This window comes from Patella vulgata, chromosome 2 (assembly GCF_932274485.2).
Source record: "Patella vulgata chromosome 2, xgPatVulg1.2, whole genome shotgun sequence".
Classification (NCBI taxonomy): Eukaryota; Metazoa; Mollusca; class Gastropoda; family Patellidae; genus Patella; species Patella vulgata.
Genome location: NC_065880.2, coordinates 83,401,200 through 83,421,712, shown reverse-complemented (window position 1 = coordinate 83,421,712; position 20,513 = coordinate 83,401,200). Strand labels below are relative to the sequence as shown.

Sequence of the window (20,513 nt, the reverse complement as noted above, 5' to 3'; positions counted from 1 at the left end):
CACTTTTTATATAATTTTCATCCACTTTTTATATATTTTTCATCCATCTTTTTTTTGTATTTTTTATCCATTTTTTATTGATTTTTCATCTAATTCCTTTAATGTATTTATCATGTATACCGTAATGTATAATTTACATGCTGCCCAAAAAGGGTGTTTTATGAAATAAATCTATCTAATATCTAATAGTAAGTGCAGGGGGACTGCACCACACAAAATTTACATAAAAACAAATACATGGACAGGACATCATACTCCGGAAAACACAAACATAGAGACAATTCAAAAAAAGTGAATGGATCCGGGGGCTAGCCGTAAGCGTCGACTGCGCTGTACAGTCCCAGGTCTGTAGTGACACAGACTTCACTCAAATTTAAAAACAATTAGGAATACAACCCAAAGAACCCATTGTGCAATGCCAGCATGCTGAATTTCATAGTTGGCTATTCTGTTTTTCACTGATCCTACCCACCCCCCTTGCGACACCCTCACATCTCCCTAATGCTACAACTGACCTCAATGTATGATAATGTAAGACCTGATAGGATCACCAAGATAACTTCACGATTAAACCATGATTTCAGTTGCAGCACGAATCGTGATAGTGGGGACTTGGCATAAATCTATGTAATATCTAATTATCTACTAAATTACATAGTTGGCCAATCTGGTTAAAACACAGATCCTATTTCGTTTCGTTTTTACAGTACAAAATTTCGTTTTACTTGTCTTTACTACACTTGGATCTGGAAGAGTTGTTATTTAACTCGTGTTCTGAATAGTGTCCGAGATAAGCCAATGAAACGGTCTGTTACGGCGAGCTTTAGGCTTATTTTTCACGGAACTGTGGGTAATCCACTAGTAACATCAATGCTGATTGGTTAATCAAATATCTGACGTCATAGGGTCATAAGTCGGTCTTTTGACCCCTGACGTGACCTATCGCTATGACTTGTCAGATCTACATGCAGTGTAGGCCATCGAAAGTATAAAAAAATGAAACGAAATAGTTGGCTATACTGTTTTCCCCGATTCTACCCACCCCTCTCCGACACCCTCACAGATCTCCCTACGTGAATTTTGGAACTAGTTCACAGATCTAACAACCTTATGTAAGTTAAATCTTAATCAAAATCTACCCAGACAACAAGAAACATACAACAGTTGTGCATTGTACGTATAAGAACTGAATCTGTTGAAACACCCGGGGGTCATGCTTTCATGTCAGAGTTGAATTAACACCTCTAAGTTTGGTTTACATGTACTTCTGTGGTGATTTACACAACATGTTATCACCATAGTAACATGGTGTGTTTAAAAAACGCAGGGTCGGGAGAAATCTGAGACTAGATCTAAGGGTTTACCCGTGTTACATCAGATTACAGAAATCCCTTGAAGAGATTTATTTACTTTTGTTAAAAGCCACAAAAATTTAAGAAAAAAAAACACTTGACGAGAGTTTTGTTGACTTTGGTAAAAACTACAAAAATGAGAAATGATGTGTTTATGTATATTGTTTACTGTGTTAACCCAAGGGTCAGATTAAAAGGGGGTTTGGGCTAACTTAGCTGCAGCTAAGGGCCTCATATGTTAAAGGTGATCCCCCCAATGGGGCTAATAAAGACAAGCATATTATGCCATATTATGTGCAAGCCAATATGTTCACAGGAACTTGGTTTTTCATATCATCCAAACAACTAGGCCATGTCTTTGCCACAACATCCCGTCCTGTACCAATGACAAGGTGGGGGTCACGGTGGCTTAGTGGGTAAGACGCTGGCTCACCAGCCTGGAGGTCGGGTGCTCGATCCCTGCATTGGCCGAGAAAGTTCATCCAGATTTTCTGACATGGTTCCCCCCCCTTGTCAGTGATTCAGGACAGAGGGACTGACAAGGACAGCTGTCTAGTCATTCGGATGGGATGAAAAACAGAGATCCCATGTACACATTGGTATGCATGTAAAAGATCCCTTGACAGTAGGAATTTGATATAAGAGTAGGCCGTAGTGCCGCTGTCCAGGCAAAATTTGCCTCATAGTACACTGTATGGCGTTCGAGCAGAACAGTAGGACGTTAAACCCCATTTCATTTCATTTCTTCCAATGACAAGGGGGAAACTACGTGGGAAAATCCTGCGGAACTTCAATATAAAAGGACATCAACCACATGATTGTACATGTACATGTATGGTATATCTGACCAGTCAAATTTATAAAAGGTACTTGACAGTTTGTGGGGTTTGAATAAAATGTCAATAATGTTAATTATCTTTTTATTCTTACACATAAATAAAAGATCATGTCGACTGAATGAAGACGAACAACTCTATAAAACTAATACGTGATATATCAAGGATGAAATACAGCCCTTTTATATTATAAACCCTTAATGGACAGACTCCCGTAAACAATAACGATCTCTATGTCTTTATTTGAAAGGCTTGAATGGTCAGTGAAAAAGGGACTCTTGGGTCCGTTCGGGTCTATTGTACGTTGGATTGTATTGTAAACATGGTCGAATGTGTGCTGACTGGCTTCCAACTGGGATAGGATCATATCTTAATTCTCGTCTCTTTTCTACTTAACCTTCACGAGGGCTTGTCGGAGAGAAAAAGTCAATCTCCAGATCTGTGGCTATCTCACGCTACATAAAACCCACAAGTATGTGAAAGCTTATATTTACTATAATTACTGGACCTACACCAGGATCTGATAAAACTCGTATCATTACGACCACCTGATCTTATACAAAATAAAATACATGTAGGATCTTATAAAGCTCATATCATTATGACTGTCTGATCTTTTATTAAATACATATAAAGCTTGTATTGTTACAACTTTCTCATCTTTTATAAAATACATATATGAACTTATAAAGCTTTACAAAATAAACAACACACAGGATCTTATAAAGCTTGTATCATTACCACTGTCTGATCTTTTAGGAACTCAAGTAATTTGAATAAAGATTTGGGTAGATAATCATAAAGTTAGTGCCACGAAGAGAGGCCCTTCCCAATCCCCCACCCTTACGTCTACACGAAGATGAATGTGTGTTTTAAACACAATAAAGTAAAGCTGAGGATCATGGGATTTTAAGAATAAGGTTTATGACAGTTTTAAAAATATTACGCACCTTGGTCGGAGGCCACCCCCTAGGTCTTAAAGGCCCTAGGTAAATTTGGCACTCCATAAAGGGTTTATGTCATTTATATATCCATATCCCATCTTCATTAGCAAAGTTATTGCAGAAAAGTAGGTTGTTAAACCACATTTCATTTCAATCTTTATTTCCTTTTTATATTCACCTTGAGTATAATCTGCCGAGAATCCATAGACCTTTTTATATTCATCCTGAATATTTCATTTTGTTTTCATTTATTTGAACTATTATTAAGGGTTTTAAATTTTCCAGTATTCCGGTGGTCAGACCTTTTTATATCCATCCTAATTTTATGACTATCTCATTTTGTTTTGATTTAATTGAACCATTAATACGGGTTTTAAATATTGCAGTATTCCGGTGGTCAGACCTTTTTATATTCATCCTCATTTTATGAATATCTCATTTTGTTTTGATTTATTTGAACCATCTTTAAGGGTTTAAATATTCCAGTATTCCGGTGGTCAAACTACCTGTTTTGAGCTGGACTATGAATTTTTTTTATGTTGCTAGGTGACAAGATGATAAATGATTGTATGTTAAAATCTTTCACATTATTCTCATAAAATGACATTTTAATTTATAATTTGTTGAGGAGAGATTTATCAACGTGTAGGATCTGGACAGACAGCTTCAAATTATTTGTAGGCCATTCAAACTGGATCTTATCAGTCTATGTCAGTTATATTTTGAAATAAACATGTCTAACACCATCAAAAAAAGACACACCCTTATTTTGGATAAAACTCAAGGGCCACCCATGATCAGAAAAAATGGTGTATCTACTAGCTAGTCCTTCTGTGAAAATGGGAGTTTAATGTCCAATCTGCATGACATGTACATGTCAGAGAATTTTGTCCGTACAGAAAAGGTTTGATCTATACCTCTTTAAATTCCAACTGTCCTGGAAAAACTGAGGTGCATGTACTGTGTATACATTGACGTGCACGTAAAAGAACCTTTGAGAGTATCATGTACATGTAGTGCCGCCGTCCGGGCAAAATTGCCCCCATAGCACACTGTATGGCACATGCTCATCTTCATAAGTCCATTCAGTGATGATCATTAGGACATTAAACCACATTTACTTCAACAATTCACCCGAGCCTAGGGTTCTTTAGCATTGAGTGGAAACCATGCCACTTGACTCAATGGTGGGTTTTCTCCGGGTCCTCCGGTTTCCTCCCACTGCTAAAGACCCCTACGTGCAAGTGAATTATTGAAATTAAATTAAACCATGTGTTAGTCCCGAAATGACCTAGTTTGTGTCGAGTGGACCTTAAACCCCATCTCTCTCTCTCTCTCTCTCTCTCTCTCTTGACTCAATGACAAACCTTGTAAAGAGTACACCCCCCCCCCCCTTACAACCCAATAAACCTAGCTTTAATATAAAACACAATGCACAACGCAATAAAATTTAATTTCCTGTGAAATACAAGACAAGATAATCATGATTTATAGTTTAATTCTATGGTATCCTGTTTCCTGGTTACCTCACGCACAATCGTACGCAGGTAATCCTCGTAAATCCTTCTAGATTAAATCGCAAATATTTAACGCCTACATACTGTACAGGTAAAATAAACCCCAGTCTTTTTACATAACAGGGCCTCTTATGTTTGGTAATACGGATGTAAAATTGTATATGTAAATTTTTAAATTTTGAATAGGTTTTATCTGACATGTTTTTAAATAGTTTTATTACATTTGGTTCAAACAAATTCTTTGTGCAGACTGGTTTGTACATGTATGTAGGCATATTTTGACTGTTACACAAATAAATTTACTTTTATAGTCTAATAAATGTACAAAAACATCTCTTTTAATAGAGGGGGGTTTGGATGGCTGAATGGTTAGCGTGCGTGCGCGCGCTGTATCATAAAGTCTGTCATTGAGTCGACTGGCGTGGTTTTGAATCCCTGGTTGTACGTGACAAGGAGTAGGATTGCCTGTCCAACCTCGTGGGTTTTCTCCGGGTCCTCCGGTTTCCTCCCACTGCTAAAGACCCCTATGCGCAGGTGAATTATGTTATGTTAGTCCCGAAATGACCTAGTTGTGTCGAGTGGGCGTTAAACCCCATTTCTCTCTCTCTTAAACAAACCAGCGTCACATCCATGCATTAAATGTTGGCTAAAATTTTTTGATGGGCCTCTTAATAATCCATCGACCATCTACCATCAATATTTTGACGGGCCTCTTAATAATCCATCGACTATCTACCATCAATATTTTGATAGGCCTCTTAATAATCCATCGACTACATGTACATCTACATGTGCCATCAATATTTTGATTTTGTTTTCTTAATAAATTTGTTAAATACGCGTAATCAGTTTGAGTACATTATAGAGGAGACTACAATTGATTACACTCTGAAAATTTAGCATCTTGTCCGAGAAATGACAATGGCAATAAGTGGCTTTAATCACATTTAGCACGGATAATCTAATATAGTACAAATATATACATGTACAGATGTGAGAGTTGATTCAAACTTTCTAACGAGACGGTCATGATCCCTTTTATTTACTTTTCACTTCTTACAAACCAAGATTTGATTCAATTCATTTCAATAATTTGTGGAATGCGTGTAGGACTTTGAATGAGGACTAATTTGTGAATCTTTTGAAAATGAATTTGAATGTATCTTTACTTGTACATTGCTCTTGAGGCTGAGGTAAATGAATGCTTTATGCAGGGTTCCAAATAGGGGAAGTAGATGGGGGCACACATTTTTTAAATTGATTAAGTTGATATTAAAGGAATTTAACACAATATTTTTAAATTGCTAAAGTTGATATTAAAGTAGCTAAGTCTCTAACTCAATATCATCCAAAATCTTCAACATTGAAAACACAAATTATTTGTCAATTTAAATCAACATTGATGCTGTGATCTTACCGGAAAAAGATGGGCTTCTGATATCCAATATTTAAGACAAAATAAATATTTTAACATTGGTACACGAATCGTGTACCATATTGCGTTTCAGCCCCAGTTCTAGCAAGAGACTTGAGGAACGAGGCTAGACATATTGCACCAAACCAAACTGCGTATATGGAGACTGGAATAACCAGGCGCTAGAAATTTGCATTCGATTGAGACTGCTGGCTTATTTCGTGGAACATAATTGATTTGAAATTAGAGTAAAAACGGAAACCATTGAATGTATATCAGTTTATAAACATTCATATTACAGTATTATATGAGTTGCGACCCACTTGTGTCAATTTCTAGGTCCCAAATGTTAGCGATTTAGCTCCTTTAAAGGAATTTAACACAATATTTTTAAATTGCTGAAGTAAAGGAATTTAACACAATATCTTGGTCATTTTGAGCCTCACATGCAGTTATTTGATATGTGAAAAGCCAGGGATTAGAATTTTGCCTGAAATTAATTCAGCCTACAGGTACATGTACATCAAGATTCAAACCCTGGACTCTCTCTTACTCTCTGGAGGCTCTCTCTCTCTTTTCAGGATCCCCTCTCTCTCTCTCTCTCTCTCTCTCTCTCTCTGTGGACTCCCTCTCTCTATCTCTCACTCTCTCAATTGAAATTCAAGCCAAAAAACAATTTATGACCTCAAGCCCAGGTCTTAAATAGTGGTTCTTTTTTTAAAAGTTTATGTCATGATTATCAAGTTACTGTAAGTAAACTTTGGTACACGCAGGACGCGACCCACTAAAGGTGTATGTACAATAAATGAGTCAGCAAATACATGGCTCAAGTGGTTTTATTTATTTAAAAAAATATCTTTGATCCGCCGAAGATTTAGATATAATTGGTTGATGGATATAACTATGTGGTGAATGGATGTGTAATAATACGCCATGGGTCACCAAGTCTTTTCTTACCGGGCGAAATAAAAAAATGTAATTATTTCACCTCTTTTCATAAGGTTACTATAAAAATACTCATGGATTTAACGCAAGGATATTCACACGAGGACTAGTTGACGTTAGGGGTGTATTTAGCTTTTCTTTTTATCAGCTGTGTAATCCTATGGCTATTTCCGCTGTCATTATGTCAGCTAGCCACTATAAAAATATTATACGACTTCAAGGGACAATTCATTTATAAATAGGAAGGATGGATGTGATTAATTTTCAGACCATCAGATATCACTTTTAACAACAGTTCTACTGGGATGTACATGTACAAGACTGGGTGGACTTGGATCTTCAGACCATCAGATATCACTTTCAACAATATAAGCATGCACATGACTGGGTGGACTTGATCTTCTTCAGAGAAGAGAAATATGTACGCTTACTTTTCATCAGGTTTTCATCTCAACGAAATGTTGTTGAGCAGGAGGACTGGGAGCATGGTTTCGTTTTGGATTACTGAGAACAAACATCCTGTTAGAGAGAGAGAGAGAGAGAGAGAGTTTAACTTCCACTTGATCCAAACCGTTTCCGGACTAACATATGGTTCAATTTTATTTCAATAATTCGCTTGTGCGTAGGGGTCTCTAGCAGTGGGATAAACCTGAGGACCTTCAGAAAACCCACGAGGTTGGACAGGTGACCCTACTCCTGGTCACGTACAACCGGGGATTTGAAACCATGCCAGTTGACTCAATGACAGACCTGATGATACATCCTGTTAGATTTGTATAACATATATTAATATTGTTTATAATGTCTCTTTAACAAAAGTAGACCTAGTTTTATAAAGGATTATAATAAAGGTGGTAATAATGAATGAATGGGTTTAACTGTCCTACTCTAGGTCACAGTTTATTGGTTTTACACCTTTTATTAGACTCGACTGAACTCTGGTTTAATCTTAAGATTAGAGACTAATAGTAATAACTAGCGATTTACCCGGAGTTGTAGTGATAGAGCCCTGAACCAGATGTAGTACACATGTAATTTTGAAACCAGACAGGCCTTTGTAACTCTCCTGCACGAGCTTCCCTTAATATAATTCTGAAATCAGAAATGGTAGTGCAACGCCACCAGGCCCTTGTCACTTCCCTGCTTGAGCTGCCCTTAATATAATTCTGAAATCAGAAATGGTAGTGCAACGCCACCAGGCCCTTGTCACTTCCTTGCTCGAGCTGCCCTTACAGTATACCTCAAATTTCAGCCTTAGGACAGCTCTAGGGGCTTAGTGTAGCTGCCAAGCCCAAACAGACAAATGATAGTCACAAATATATACATATACATGTACAGTAGATGGATTCTAGTCAGATAAATTTAAAAATTATTAGACCAAGAGTTAAACCTAGGACAGTGTACTATAATCAATTTCACGAGCAGAAGACACCTGTAATTTTTTACCTCAGAGTCATCCATGGAGACATTTGACACGACTAATAAATTGAATTGTTTATATCATTAAATATATCCTGTTGTATCAACTACTCTTAAAACAAGCTAGTATACATTATTCAGTCAAACTGGGGGATGAAAGGGGGGGGGGATGATCTAATGCATCCATTTTAGATCCTACATGTCCATGTAAGGTCTATCATTGAATACGAGAGACAACATATAGTCATTGGGATGGGACGAGAAACATTGGTGTGCACGTAAAAGAACCCTTGGCAGTTTGAATTTGATATAAGAGTAGGCTGCAGTACACTATATGGCGAATGCCGTCTTCATTAGCCCAGTTGGAGCAGAACAGTAGGCTGTTAAACCTTGATTCCCAGCTTAGCTTGTATATGACAAGGAGTAGGGTCGACTGTTCACTGCTATAGACCCCTTATTAAATTGGACCATATGTTAGTCCCGGAATCACCTAGTTTGTGTCGAGTAGACAATAAACCCCATCTTTCTCTCTCTAACAACAAGCAAGTGTTCATTACTACAAGTAAGTAAAATACAGACAAGTATATCAACAGCATTATGGGAATCCGTGGAACAGCAAAGAGGACCACGATAAAATAAAAATTATCCTTTTACTGTCCTGACAGAAAAACAACTTTTCTTTTACCCACGCAGTAGATCAAAAGTCCCCCCCCCCACCACCACCATCATGACATCCAAATAGGTGCACTACTGTTGTCAAATTCATTTTTATTTCATGTTAAAGAGTTATAAAAGAATTGCGTACTGACAAGAAAACAGCTTGAAATAGAATAAAAATTGCATGTTTTATCATCACAACTCTGTAAATATTGAGGAAAAAAAACAATGTTGAATTAGTGGAATAAATATTATACATATTGAATTCTGAAACCAGAAAACACAGTCAATAAAATATATTGTATTAACATTTAACAACGTCTCCCATTGATTTTATTGTTCTAAATAACTCAATGTACCTTTTCATATTTCATTGTTAATTAATATTTGTCATTATTTACAGGTAGGAAGGAGAATTAACGAGCTACCTGTAGAGTTAAACTCGTTAAGAACAGGTAAACAGGTTTATGCCTTTGACATGGGCACAGGTGGTGTATAACAGATTACCGTCATGAATAATCAAATTGGTTCGTAATAAATCATACATGGATATTTTCCAATATTCAGCAGCGTAGATGAGAGGTGGGGTGTGGGGAGGGGGAGTGTAGGGGGGGGGGGCACTTTGATCTATTGAAAAACAGATGAATACACAGCCACCAGACACACATGTTATTTTACCATGAAACCACTGTTTACTGTTGGAAAGTGCATGTGCATGTACATGTTTGATACATGTAGGCACATGTATTGCATTTCATATTTTTTTTTCTGGTTTGGTACTAACTGATTGACATTACACTGAGAGAGAGAGAGAGAGAGAGAGAGAGATGGGTTTAACCTCGACTTGACACAAACTAGGTCATTTTGGTACTAGCATACATGTATGTTTCAATTTTATTTCAATAATTTGTTGGCGTGTAGGGGTCTTTAGCAGTGGGAGGAAATTGGAGGACCTGGAGAAAACCCATGAGGTTAGACAGGCGACCCAACTCCTTGTCACGTACAACCAGGGAATTGAAATCACACCAGCGCACACATGCTAACATTCGGCCATCCAAACCCCCTTACACTGGTAGCATGTACATTGTATTACAGTGTAGCAATAGTAAATACACTGCCTAGTGCACAACTCTGGATAATTGATGCAATATAGATGTAGTTATTAACTAACAATTCTTCTAATTTTACAGTACGTACATTGTACATGTACTTCCCCAAAAAGTTTTTACATTTTACATGTAGTGATGAATCTAATGGAAGATGACAGTGAATTCAACAATATGGTACATGTATGTACTTCCCCAAAACATATTTACATGTAGTGGTGAACCTAACGTATTTACATGTAGTGATGAACCTAATGGAAGAAGACTGTGAATTCAACAATATGGTACGTACTTCCCCAAAACGTATTTACATATGAATCTAATGGAAGATGACAGTGAATTCAACAATATGGTACGTACTTCCCCAAATAGTTTTTACATGTAGTGATGAACCTAATGGAAGATGACAATGAATTCAACAATATGGATGTTATTATGTTAATAACTGTTTCTAGTAGATCAGCGGGATGTAATTATTACAATACAAAAACTACACACAGAGTCAGGTTACACAAAGGTCATTACATTCTTTAAACAACACAGGGGGTAGAAACTCTACAATTCATCCTAAACCCCTGAAATTGCAATGTGGAAACTCTACAATTTGTTGTAAAACCCCTGAAATGGTTATGTGGAAACTCTACAATTTATTCATGCTAAAACATTGAAATGGCAATGTGGAAACTCTACAATTTGTTGTAAAACCCTGCAGAAACAGCAATATAGAAACTCTACAATTTGTCCTGAAACATTGAAGTGACAATGTGGAAACTCTACAAATTGTCGTAAAAATCTTGAAATTTGTTGTCTTAAAACCTTGAAGTGGCAATGTGGAAACTAGGGCTGACTGCTTGTACTTCAAGACAACTGAATTTCATGCAGTCAAATCTTTCAATATTGATAATTTCTATTTACCAACTGTATAAAAATCATCCAATAATGTCTCTGTGATCGATTGGTTCAGGAAGTGCCATTTCAAGCATGTGAACCAGCTGGGGTCTGGGAAGCATTGTAAAGCCGCGAAGTGAAAATTTTTGCGATTTTGAACCTGTTTTGCTATTACAGTTCTATAATATTACTAGCTTTCATGGACATAAAATATTTCTGTCATCGAATCGATTGGTGCAAAAAAGTAGGGTATTGAACTCCATTCCATTTTATCCTCATTTCATTTTCACTTCCCTAGGATTTTCATTTCCGTTCATTTTGAGCATATTTTGTCACGTATTATGCAAACTAAACTGACATTTAGATAAATTGAAAGAAGATTAATTAATGCAGACTCACGGACATGATAAACAATAAAAAAGATGAGAATGACAGATACCTGTATTTATCTTCTTCAAGACAGGAAAGAGGATGCAACTAAATCATTCACATTCGTCAATGATTCATAAACTATATAGTATATCTATATATCAACCAGGAAAACAAGCCTTATTTATACATGTACATGCTCCTGTGACATGTACAGGTACACATAATTTTGGCCATAGGCGTACAGGGAAATTTTTGACTGGGGGGGAGGCGGTGGTGGTTGGTGCCCAAAAAATGTAGTTAGGTTCTTAGTATGTTACATAATAATAATAAATCCGCTGTTAAATTGGACACATTCAAGAATGCAATATTTTGTACAAAGTACAATTGTGTGCCCAAATTTTCCCAGCATTTGGTGCCCGAAATGGGGGGACGGCCGCCTCCTCCACCCCCCCCCCCAGCTCGTACGCCGATGACCGTGGCTTCCCCCTCTCTGGACCCGTCCCCGACAAACCAGTTGGAATTTGAAATAAAAGTAGGTCATAACACTGCTGTCCAGGAAAAATTTTTATTCATAGCACACTGCATGGTGTATGCCTGTCTTCTTTAGCGTAGTTGATTTATTTTATTTCATTTCATTTCATTTTATTGCCCTCGCACCCAAATATAGACTAATCAACTATAATTGTACTTCTAACCTTAGAGAATATACATTGTAGTGGTGTAAACCAATTTAATAACAATTACACAAATCACTTATACACCTACCTACATACACACATATATATATAACACATAGCACACCTTTCATTCATTCATTCATTTCTATATTTACCTATTTACCTATTAGACCAGGTAGGTTAATTATTATTGACTTTTATTCATAGAATAAATAAACTATAACACGGGACAATGGTGTATATTATTATCCTATATAATAATCTATTTCACGTTCCAGACATATTGATATATAATCTACCCACACTAGACAATAAAATTACACATGGATATTAAAAGTTATATACCACAGTATCTCCACGCGTCAAACAGAATATGACTCAATATACTGTCAACTAAATTCTTTTATGGCGGCTAAGCGGCTAATTCGCTGGCTCGCAAGTCTGGAGGTCGGGTGTCTAATACCCTGCATTGGTTGAGAAAGTTCATCCAGATTTTCCAGCGTGTTTCCCCCTTGTCAGTGATGCAGGACGGAGCGCAATGAAACGATCAGCTACAGCGATTAACCCACTAGAAACATTAACGGTCAGCTACAGCGAGTAACCCACTAGAAACATCAACGCTGATTGGTTAATCGAATGTTTGATGCCATAGGGTCAAAAGTCACTTGTATGACCTCTGACACCACCTTCCACTACAACCAGTCAGATCTTTGTGTAGTAGAGGCCATCGAAAGTATAAAAAAAAAACCCAAACGAAATATAGATCTGTATTTTATAATCAGATTGTCAATGTCGAAGACTGTAGATGATATTTGAGTTAGAGACTTAATTAGCCACTGTACTTTAATTATGTCATAATCTGGATCATATTAAGAAAATTCCAGATAATTTAATAAAATAGTTTTAGTCTGGTGAGTCAGTCTAATATCCTTTGGCAATAGCCAACAAGCAATATAGCCATTCTCACCTCCGAGGGTACGGTATCTTAATGTCTTTATTTTATATAATCGTCTTGGAAAGATTAATACAGGTTCTTGGTTACAGATGAAGACTAAAACCCCAGAAGGCTGGCTACAGCTTATATCATCCGATCAATAAAAAATCACTTATTTTATTCTGTCAATGTGTTCAACTTGTCTAATATCAATATCTACCTGAATAAATTTAATAATTTGTGGTGTTGAAGTTGATTTAGTTGTATTAAAGGTTAAATAAAGTTAATACAGTTTGATATAAGATCAATTAAATATTTTATCCATGTGTTTGTTTTTTTATTGAATGGATAATAGAAAATCACATGTACGGTACATAAAAAGTGACGTACATGTATATATGTAAGTGTATACACGGCCGTGAATTAATCAGTAACCAGATTAATCGAAATAACCAAACTAGGTTGGGGTACCAAGTGAAGGGGGCACTAAGGTGGGGATACACCAAGGGAAGATGGCGGATGCTAAGGGGAGGGAGCACCAAGGGAAGGTGGGCAATGCCAAGGGGAGGGAGCACCAAAGGAAGGTTGGTGATGCCAAGGGAAGAGAGCACCAAGGAAAGGTGGGAGATTCCAAGGGGAGGTTCATGTAGGTGTGGTACATGTACACCAGCGGAAGGTGGGGCACCAAAGGGAAAGATGGGCACAAAAAGGGAGAGTTGGGGACACCAAGGGAAGTTGGGAGACCACGGGAGGGTTGGGAGACACCAAGAAAAGGTGAGGGATGCCACAGAAAGGGTAGGCACCAAAAGGAGAGGGCACCAAAGGGAGGGTTGGGGGACACCAAGGAAAGGTGGGGGATACCAAGGGAAGGTGGGTGATCTGGCACCAAATATTTTTTTCCAGTGCCAAATTTAAAATTTTATAAGAGACCAATGTCGATTTTAGTTTAGTATGCTTTAGTTAATGTCAATTGTACATGTATAAGCACTGTTTATAGCATAAACTACACACTATACATTAAGCAGTGTCAACTCTATAACAAAACACATAAAAACCTACTGGTACTACATGTAGATTGTCAAATTCAAAAATAAGTGAATGTTGAAGAATCAATATAACTTGGGTGTGTAAAGTTGAACTGCTTGTAATTACAAATTAATATACATTACACATCACAGGGTTATTTAACATCTGTTTCCAAACATACTCTATAGGTACATGTATGTTGAAATGAAATGGGGTTTTACGTCCTGCTACGAACAGGGCATATGCCATACAGTGTGCTTTGAGGTAAATTTTGCCCTGACAGTGGCACTACGGCCAACTCTTACATGTATATCAAATTCCAACTGCCAAGGGATCTTTTGCATTCTTGTCAATGTGTACAGAGACCTCAGTTTTTCATCCCATCCGAATGACTAGACAGCTGTCCTTGTCAGGGATCGAAAACACCCGAACTCCATGATAATGAGCCAGCGTCTTACCCATTTAGCCACCGTGACCCCCTCTATAGCTATGCAGGGTAAAGATATGTTTTTTTTCTGTTGCAGAAATTAATTCCAACAGACACATTCATCAACCAAATGCTGATCTTTTGGGGGAATTTGAAACATAGACAGGGACTTGTTAGGGACTCTAACATGCCCCTAGCACCAACAACTCCCAAGTATCTCTAAAATCACTGTAAACAAACCCTGCAAGGCATATTTTAAAAAATTCTGCTATGAAATCAGACACCGTACAAACAATTTCTGTAATTACATAATTTTATGTCCACCCCACCCTATCGGAATTCCTACATTCATTAAGTAACTATTTGGGCATTTCATGTTTTTGATACAGGTATGTCCTAGTACATGTACATGTAACTAAATTATTTTGATATCGTAAAGATCTTTGCGACATGTCAAATGTCACATGACATGTTTTTGATTGACACACGACACTATCTAGCTGACACTTTCAATCAGCTGATAAAAATAATACCCTATCTCAAAATCAATCTCTATTAATTTCCTCTGGTGATTTCAGAATCGGACAAATTTTAACTGCATGTTTAACCTTAACCCAACCCAGTGTTTGCGAAAAAAAATGAAATGGGGTTTAATGTCATACTGTTCTGCTCTGACTCACCATACAGGTAATTTTGGCCCAGACAGCGGCGCTATTGCCTACCCTTATATCGAATTCTAACTGTCAAGGGATCTTTTATGTGCATGTCAGTATGCACATGAGACCTTGGTTTTTTGTCCCATCCAAATGACCAGACACCTGTCCTTGTCAGGCCCTCCGTCCCGCAGCACTGAGAAGGGGAAATGAAATGAAATGGGGTTTAACGTCCTACGCTTCTGCACCTAACCCGGGCTAATTGAAGACGGGCATACGCCATACAGTGAGCTATGAGGGAAATTTTGCCCGGACAGCAGCGCTACGGCCTACTCTTATATCGAATTCCAACTGCCAAGGGATCTTTTATGTGCACGCCAATGTGTACACGGGACCTCGGTTTTTCGTCCCATCCTGCAGCACTGAGAAGGGGGAAACCATGCATGTAAACTTAACCTAACCCAATGTTTTTCGAAATGAAATGCGACTTAGCGTCCTACTATTCTGCACCAACCAGGGGTAATGAAGACATGTGACGGGCATATGCCCCCACAAAGTATGATATGTGGGATGAATTGCAACTTTCAAGGGTTCTTTTACGTGCACACCAACTTTCAATACACCAGTTGTATTAAAAGTGACGAGGAGTAAGGTCGCCTGTCCAACCTCGTGGGTCTTCTCTGGGTCCTTTGGTTTCCTCCCACTGCTAAAGACCCCTATGCGCAAGCGAATTATTGAAATAAAATTGAACCATATGTTAGTCCCGAAATGACCTAGTTTGTGTTGAGTGGTTATATATTAAACCCCATTTCTCTCTCTCTCTCTCTTTCTCTCTCTCTCTTCTTTTGAAACTGTATGTGAATCTTTTTTGTTGTCTACAAACAATTTTTGTCTGTGTTGAATATAGGCAAAAAGAATATGAGTGTGTCCGACGGTAATTATTTACACGTAAGTGTGCTCCAAAAGGTGAACTTTTACAACTTTAAAGTACATGTAAGAATGTATCTAAATACACCGTATACCTGTAATCACATTTTCAGATAAAGAAAACATCAATATCACAAACAATTTCTCCAAAAAAAAACTATCTCCAAAAAAGATGAAAGACTTTTAATAATAAACCAATTGTATCATTTTGATCTTCACATAACACAGCTAACAAGTACAATCCTTTGAAAGTAAAAGAACGGCTTTCGGTTTAAACAAATGTAGCGTGAAGGTCTTAATGTACATGTTCATATTAAAATCCAATTGTTTAGAACTGTTACATAGCCAGCAGCTAGTCGTTTTAACTTTTGTTAAATTGAAAGAAATCGGTGTGAAAGTTTCACCTTTTGTATAAATAGGCCAAACAAATATTTGATGCTTAGAATTTCATTGAAGTGAAGAGATTTGTTGAAAGAGAACTAAAGATGTTGTCTGAAGAAATGTAAGTGGAGCTGGAAGAGATATATAACTTTATATAATATTATACAATCTTGTGCAATCTCAACTAATGAACAAAATGAATCAAGACAATAATGAAATGAAATGAAATGGGGTTTAACATCCTACTGTTCTGTTCATATTGGGCTAATGAAGACGGGCAGTGTGCTAAGAGGGAAATATTGCCCAGACAGCAGCGGTATGGCCTATTCTTATTTCGAATTCCAGCTGTCAATGTGTACACCAGACCTCAGTTTTTCGTCCCATCCGAATGACTATATTACTTGTCCTTTGCCAGGCCCTCCATCCTACACCACTGACTAGTTGGAACCACGCTAGAAAATCCTGATGAACAATCTGGCCAACGCAAGGTTCAAACAAGGGACCTCCAGGATAGCAACCCAACATCTTACCCACGTGGCACCCAAGACAATAATGGACAACTGCTCAACAATACATACATGTACATGTGCAACAAGCGCTCCAGAAATGAAATGGACTTATTGCCCTTATTTCCAAGCTAAATTAGGGCTAAATCTATTTGTTAAGGCCAGCTCAATTTTTGTCACGGTCGCTAAGATGTAAATAAGCTTTGGGCATGTGATTGTTGGCGAGACTGTAAGTTAGGGTTGGTAAGCATTAGGACTAGGTCCAGGGTTAAGTTTGGGATTAGCGCTAGCCCTGTTTAAATCTCGTGACCTATGACGAAAAATTGAGCTGGCCTTGTCATTTAGCACTAATCACTGTCACTGTAAGTACATAATATGGTAGCATCAAAGAGATTATTACCATTTACAATTAAATAATCGCTTGACTCTGATGTATTGTAAATCATCTTCTGTATACTGTATATTATCAAAGTGTGGTATATTTAATAAACTTATACAATGTTATACAATGTTGTAATATATTAACCAGGTATTATGTAATGGGTGATCATAAATATAGGGCCCTATCCCCCACTAATGTCACATTAAGGCCACATCAATTTCAACTGTTGTTCTTCAGGAACATTTATTAAAATTCAATGTCCTCTATTTTGGGGGGAAAAAATTATAATTTAAAAACCATTCTCAACAGCTCTTAGTTCCACATTTTCAAGTTTCGAAATTCAAAAGAAATAATTTTTTACGAGAATCGAGTGACTTTTTATTTATCAGGAGCCCTGGTGAACTAAGAAATAAATTGCTTTGGCCTAACACCATGTTAGATTAACTTTCCTCCACATCCAAACAGGTAAATATTTGGGTGGACAGTAGTTACAGCAGTTTGACAAGCTGAAGATTTCACTTAGAAATTAATTGTCAGGATTATTTCGTAACCTGTCGTGTTGATAGAAGTACAAGAAATTTTCAGGGAATTTTTTAAGGAATGAAATTAATTTTGGGTTTAAATTAAATATATTACGCTAAAATATTACATAATGATCATTCCCATCACAGCAGCTTGACAAGTTAAAGATTATATTTAGTAATTCAAGAAGTTCAAGAAAGTTTCAGGGAATTTTAAAGGAATGAAATTACTCTTGGGTTAAATTAAATATATTACGCTAAAATATTACATAATGATAATTTCCATCACAGCAGCTTGACAAGTTAAAGATTATATTTAGTAATTCATTGTTAGGATTTTTTTGTAACTTGTCCGTCAAAATGTTGACAGAAGTACAAGAACTTTTCTGTCTCTGAATTCTTTCAGGAATGAAATTAGTTTTGGGTTAAATTAAATATACATGTATTACAATTGGAAATCTATTTAAAGTGGCATTATGAGAGATTAGATAAAGAGCTGGCAGTTCTCATTATAAGAATTAAAAACTAGATAATGTATAGGGAATTTGCTGAAAATTTAAGTCAAACAGATCCACTCTGAACCAAGAATTTAGCAATTGAATTTTAGACGTAGCCTTGATCGTAATTACTAAAATCGGTCCGATAAAAAACAAAGTCTCGATTATCCAATTTTGGATTTAATCATCAATGAGCATTGAGCAGCAGACCGGATTCAAATCCAGTAAATAACGCAGTCTAGCGATGACATCGAAGGTTGATTAAGGTATGGATAAGTCAATTAATGTCTAATTAATAATTTAGATAACATTTCAGGCCTAAAGAAAGACCTGCAATAGGCAGAAATAGCTCTTGCATAATGTATGTTTAAGTGGAGGGTAGCCGTCCCAGATTTCTCTCATTAAAGCTACTAGTTTCGTTCTTATTTGTGAACTCTTCAGGCTTGAGTGAAACTGTGTGGCTAAAAATATTACACAATGACAATTTTCATTACGGCAGCTTGACAAGTTAAAGATTATATTTAGAAATTAATTGTCAGTTTTTACTTCTAGGATTATTTCGTAACTTGTCTGTCAAAATGTTGACATGAGTAGTTACTCTACAAGTACACAAAGTTTTTCAACATATTTTTTTAGGAATGAAATTAGTTTTGGGTAACGGTATTACACTAAAAATATCATATAATTCCCGTTAAAAAACCTTGTCTGTCAAATTGTTGACAGGAGTATTATTCTAAAGGTACATGTATAAGATATTTTCTAAGGAATGAAATTAATTTTGGGTTATATTAAATATCTTACCCTAAAAATATCATAAAATAATAATTCCCCTAAGAAAAAAACTTAGTCAAAATGTTGACAGGGGTATTATTCTAGAAGTACATGTATAAGAAATTTTCAAGGAAATTTGCTAAAGAATGAAAATAAGTTTGGGTTGTATCAACACTAAAACTATAACATAATAATAATTCCAATTTTAAAAAAAAGTTTGAATCTAGACTTTGGTTGTTTTTCAGTACAGATTATAACTAATCATGACAAAGATAATTGTGATTTCCAATGTTGATCGATGCAGTGATACATTTTATATATGAGTGGAGTGGAGTGGAGGGGGAGGGGGAGGGGGAGTGGGGGGGGGGGGGAGAGATGGGGAAAATCATTGTGATATTATAACCAAACATTACATTGAAATTCTTGTTACATGTATGCTTTTGTTGCCGAAATAAATCATATCCAGATTTATAAAAGAATTCCTGTTTTTAATGGAATTAATCAAATTATATACGTACAATTAATTGGTAGGAAGGAAATGTAACAGCCCAGAAATGTACCTATTAATTTTTAAAATGGGTACATTGTCTTCTGTATAAAAAAAATAAATAGGCACCCATGGTAGGAAAACAATAAAGACCATGTCTTATTGATAAACAGCAGGCCTACCTATCAATTCAAGATACAAATAAATCTGATCGAAAAGTTCGCTACAATGTATTTTCGACACAGTGATTTTAAGTGTAGGGGGAGACTCGCTGTACTAATTTGTGCTTCAAATTTCCCTTTCACTGGATCAAACTGTAAAGCAAGCAAAATACTTGGCATACATTGAACTGGGGTTTATTGAAATAATCTTCAACCAAGGTTTGGGAACGCCAAGTAAACATTTCAAAAGTAAACAAGACCCAGCTATAGAGTGAAAAATTTTAACTTACGGATTTGAACTTTCTTCGAGTCTAATTTTCGAGTTAGGTCTTCTATATGTGCAACTTTCCTTGAGATTTTTTCGGATTTTTCACAAATTTTCTGACACTCTTCTGCTAAATCACAAAATATATCATCTGCATGTCGAATTAAACTGGCTAGTTGTAACATAGCCCCTAATACCGCATTATGAATGACAGCCCTTTCGGCATTCGGCCCCTCGTCCCTCTCCTCGGGTCGTAAAGGTTTTCTACCGAGCCGAAAAGGCTCAACAATTCGCATCCCAAGTGGCATAATTCCTTAATTTCACTATTCTCACATGTTTCTGCTAAAATATTCCAGTAAAAAACCGGGAAACTTTGAACCCTCGGGTTAACCGCTTATTACTCCATGATCATTCACAAACACACACACACACGCGTTTGACAGTGTTG

General features: G+C 36.7%; 1 protein-coding gene across 1 annotated transcript in view; it reads right to left on the bottom strand.

Annotated features, from left to right (window-relative positions):
* LOC126809877 (dentin sialophosphoprotein) overlaps positions 1 to 20,513 on the bottom strand; it is a 57,561-nt gene extending 37,048 nt beyond the window's left edge. The window contains exon 1 of the mRNA XM_050534718.1: positions 20,091 to 20,513. Within this exon, the coding sequence (XP_050390675.1) occupies positions 20,091 to 20,373 (283 nt within the window). The 5' untranslated portion in view covers positions 20,374 to 20,513. The remainder of the gene's footprint in view (positions 1 to 20,090) is intronic.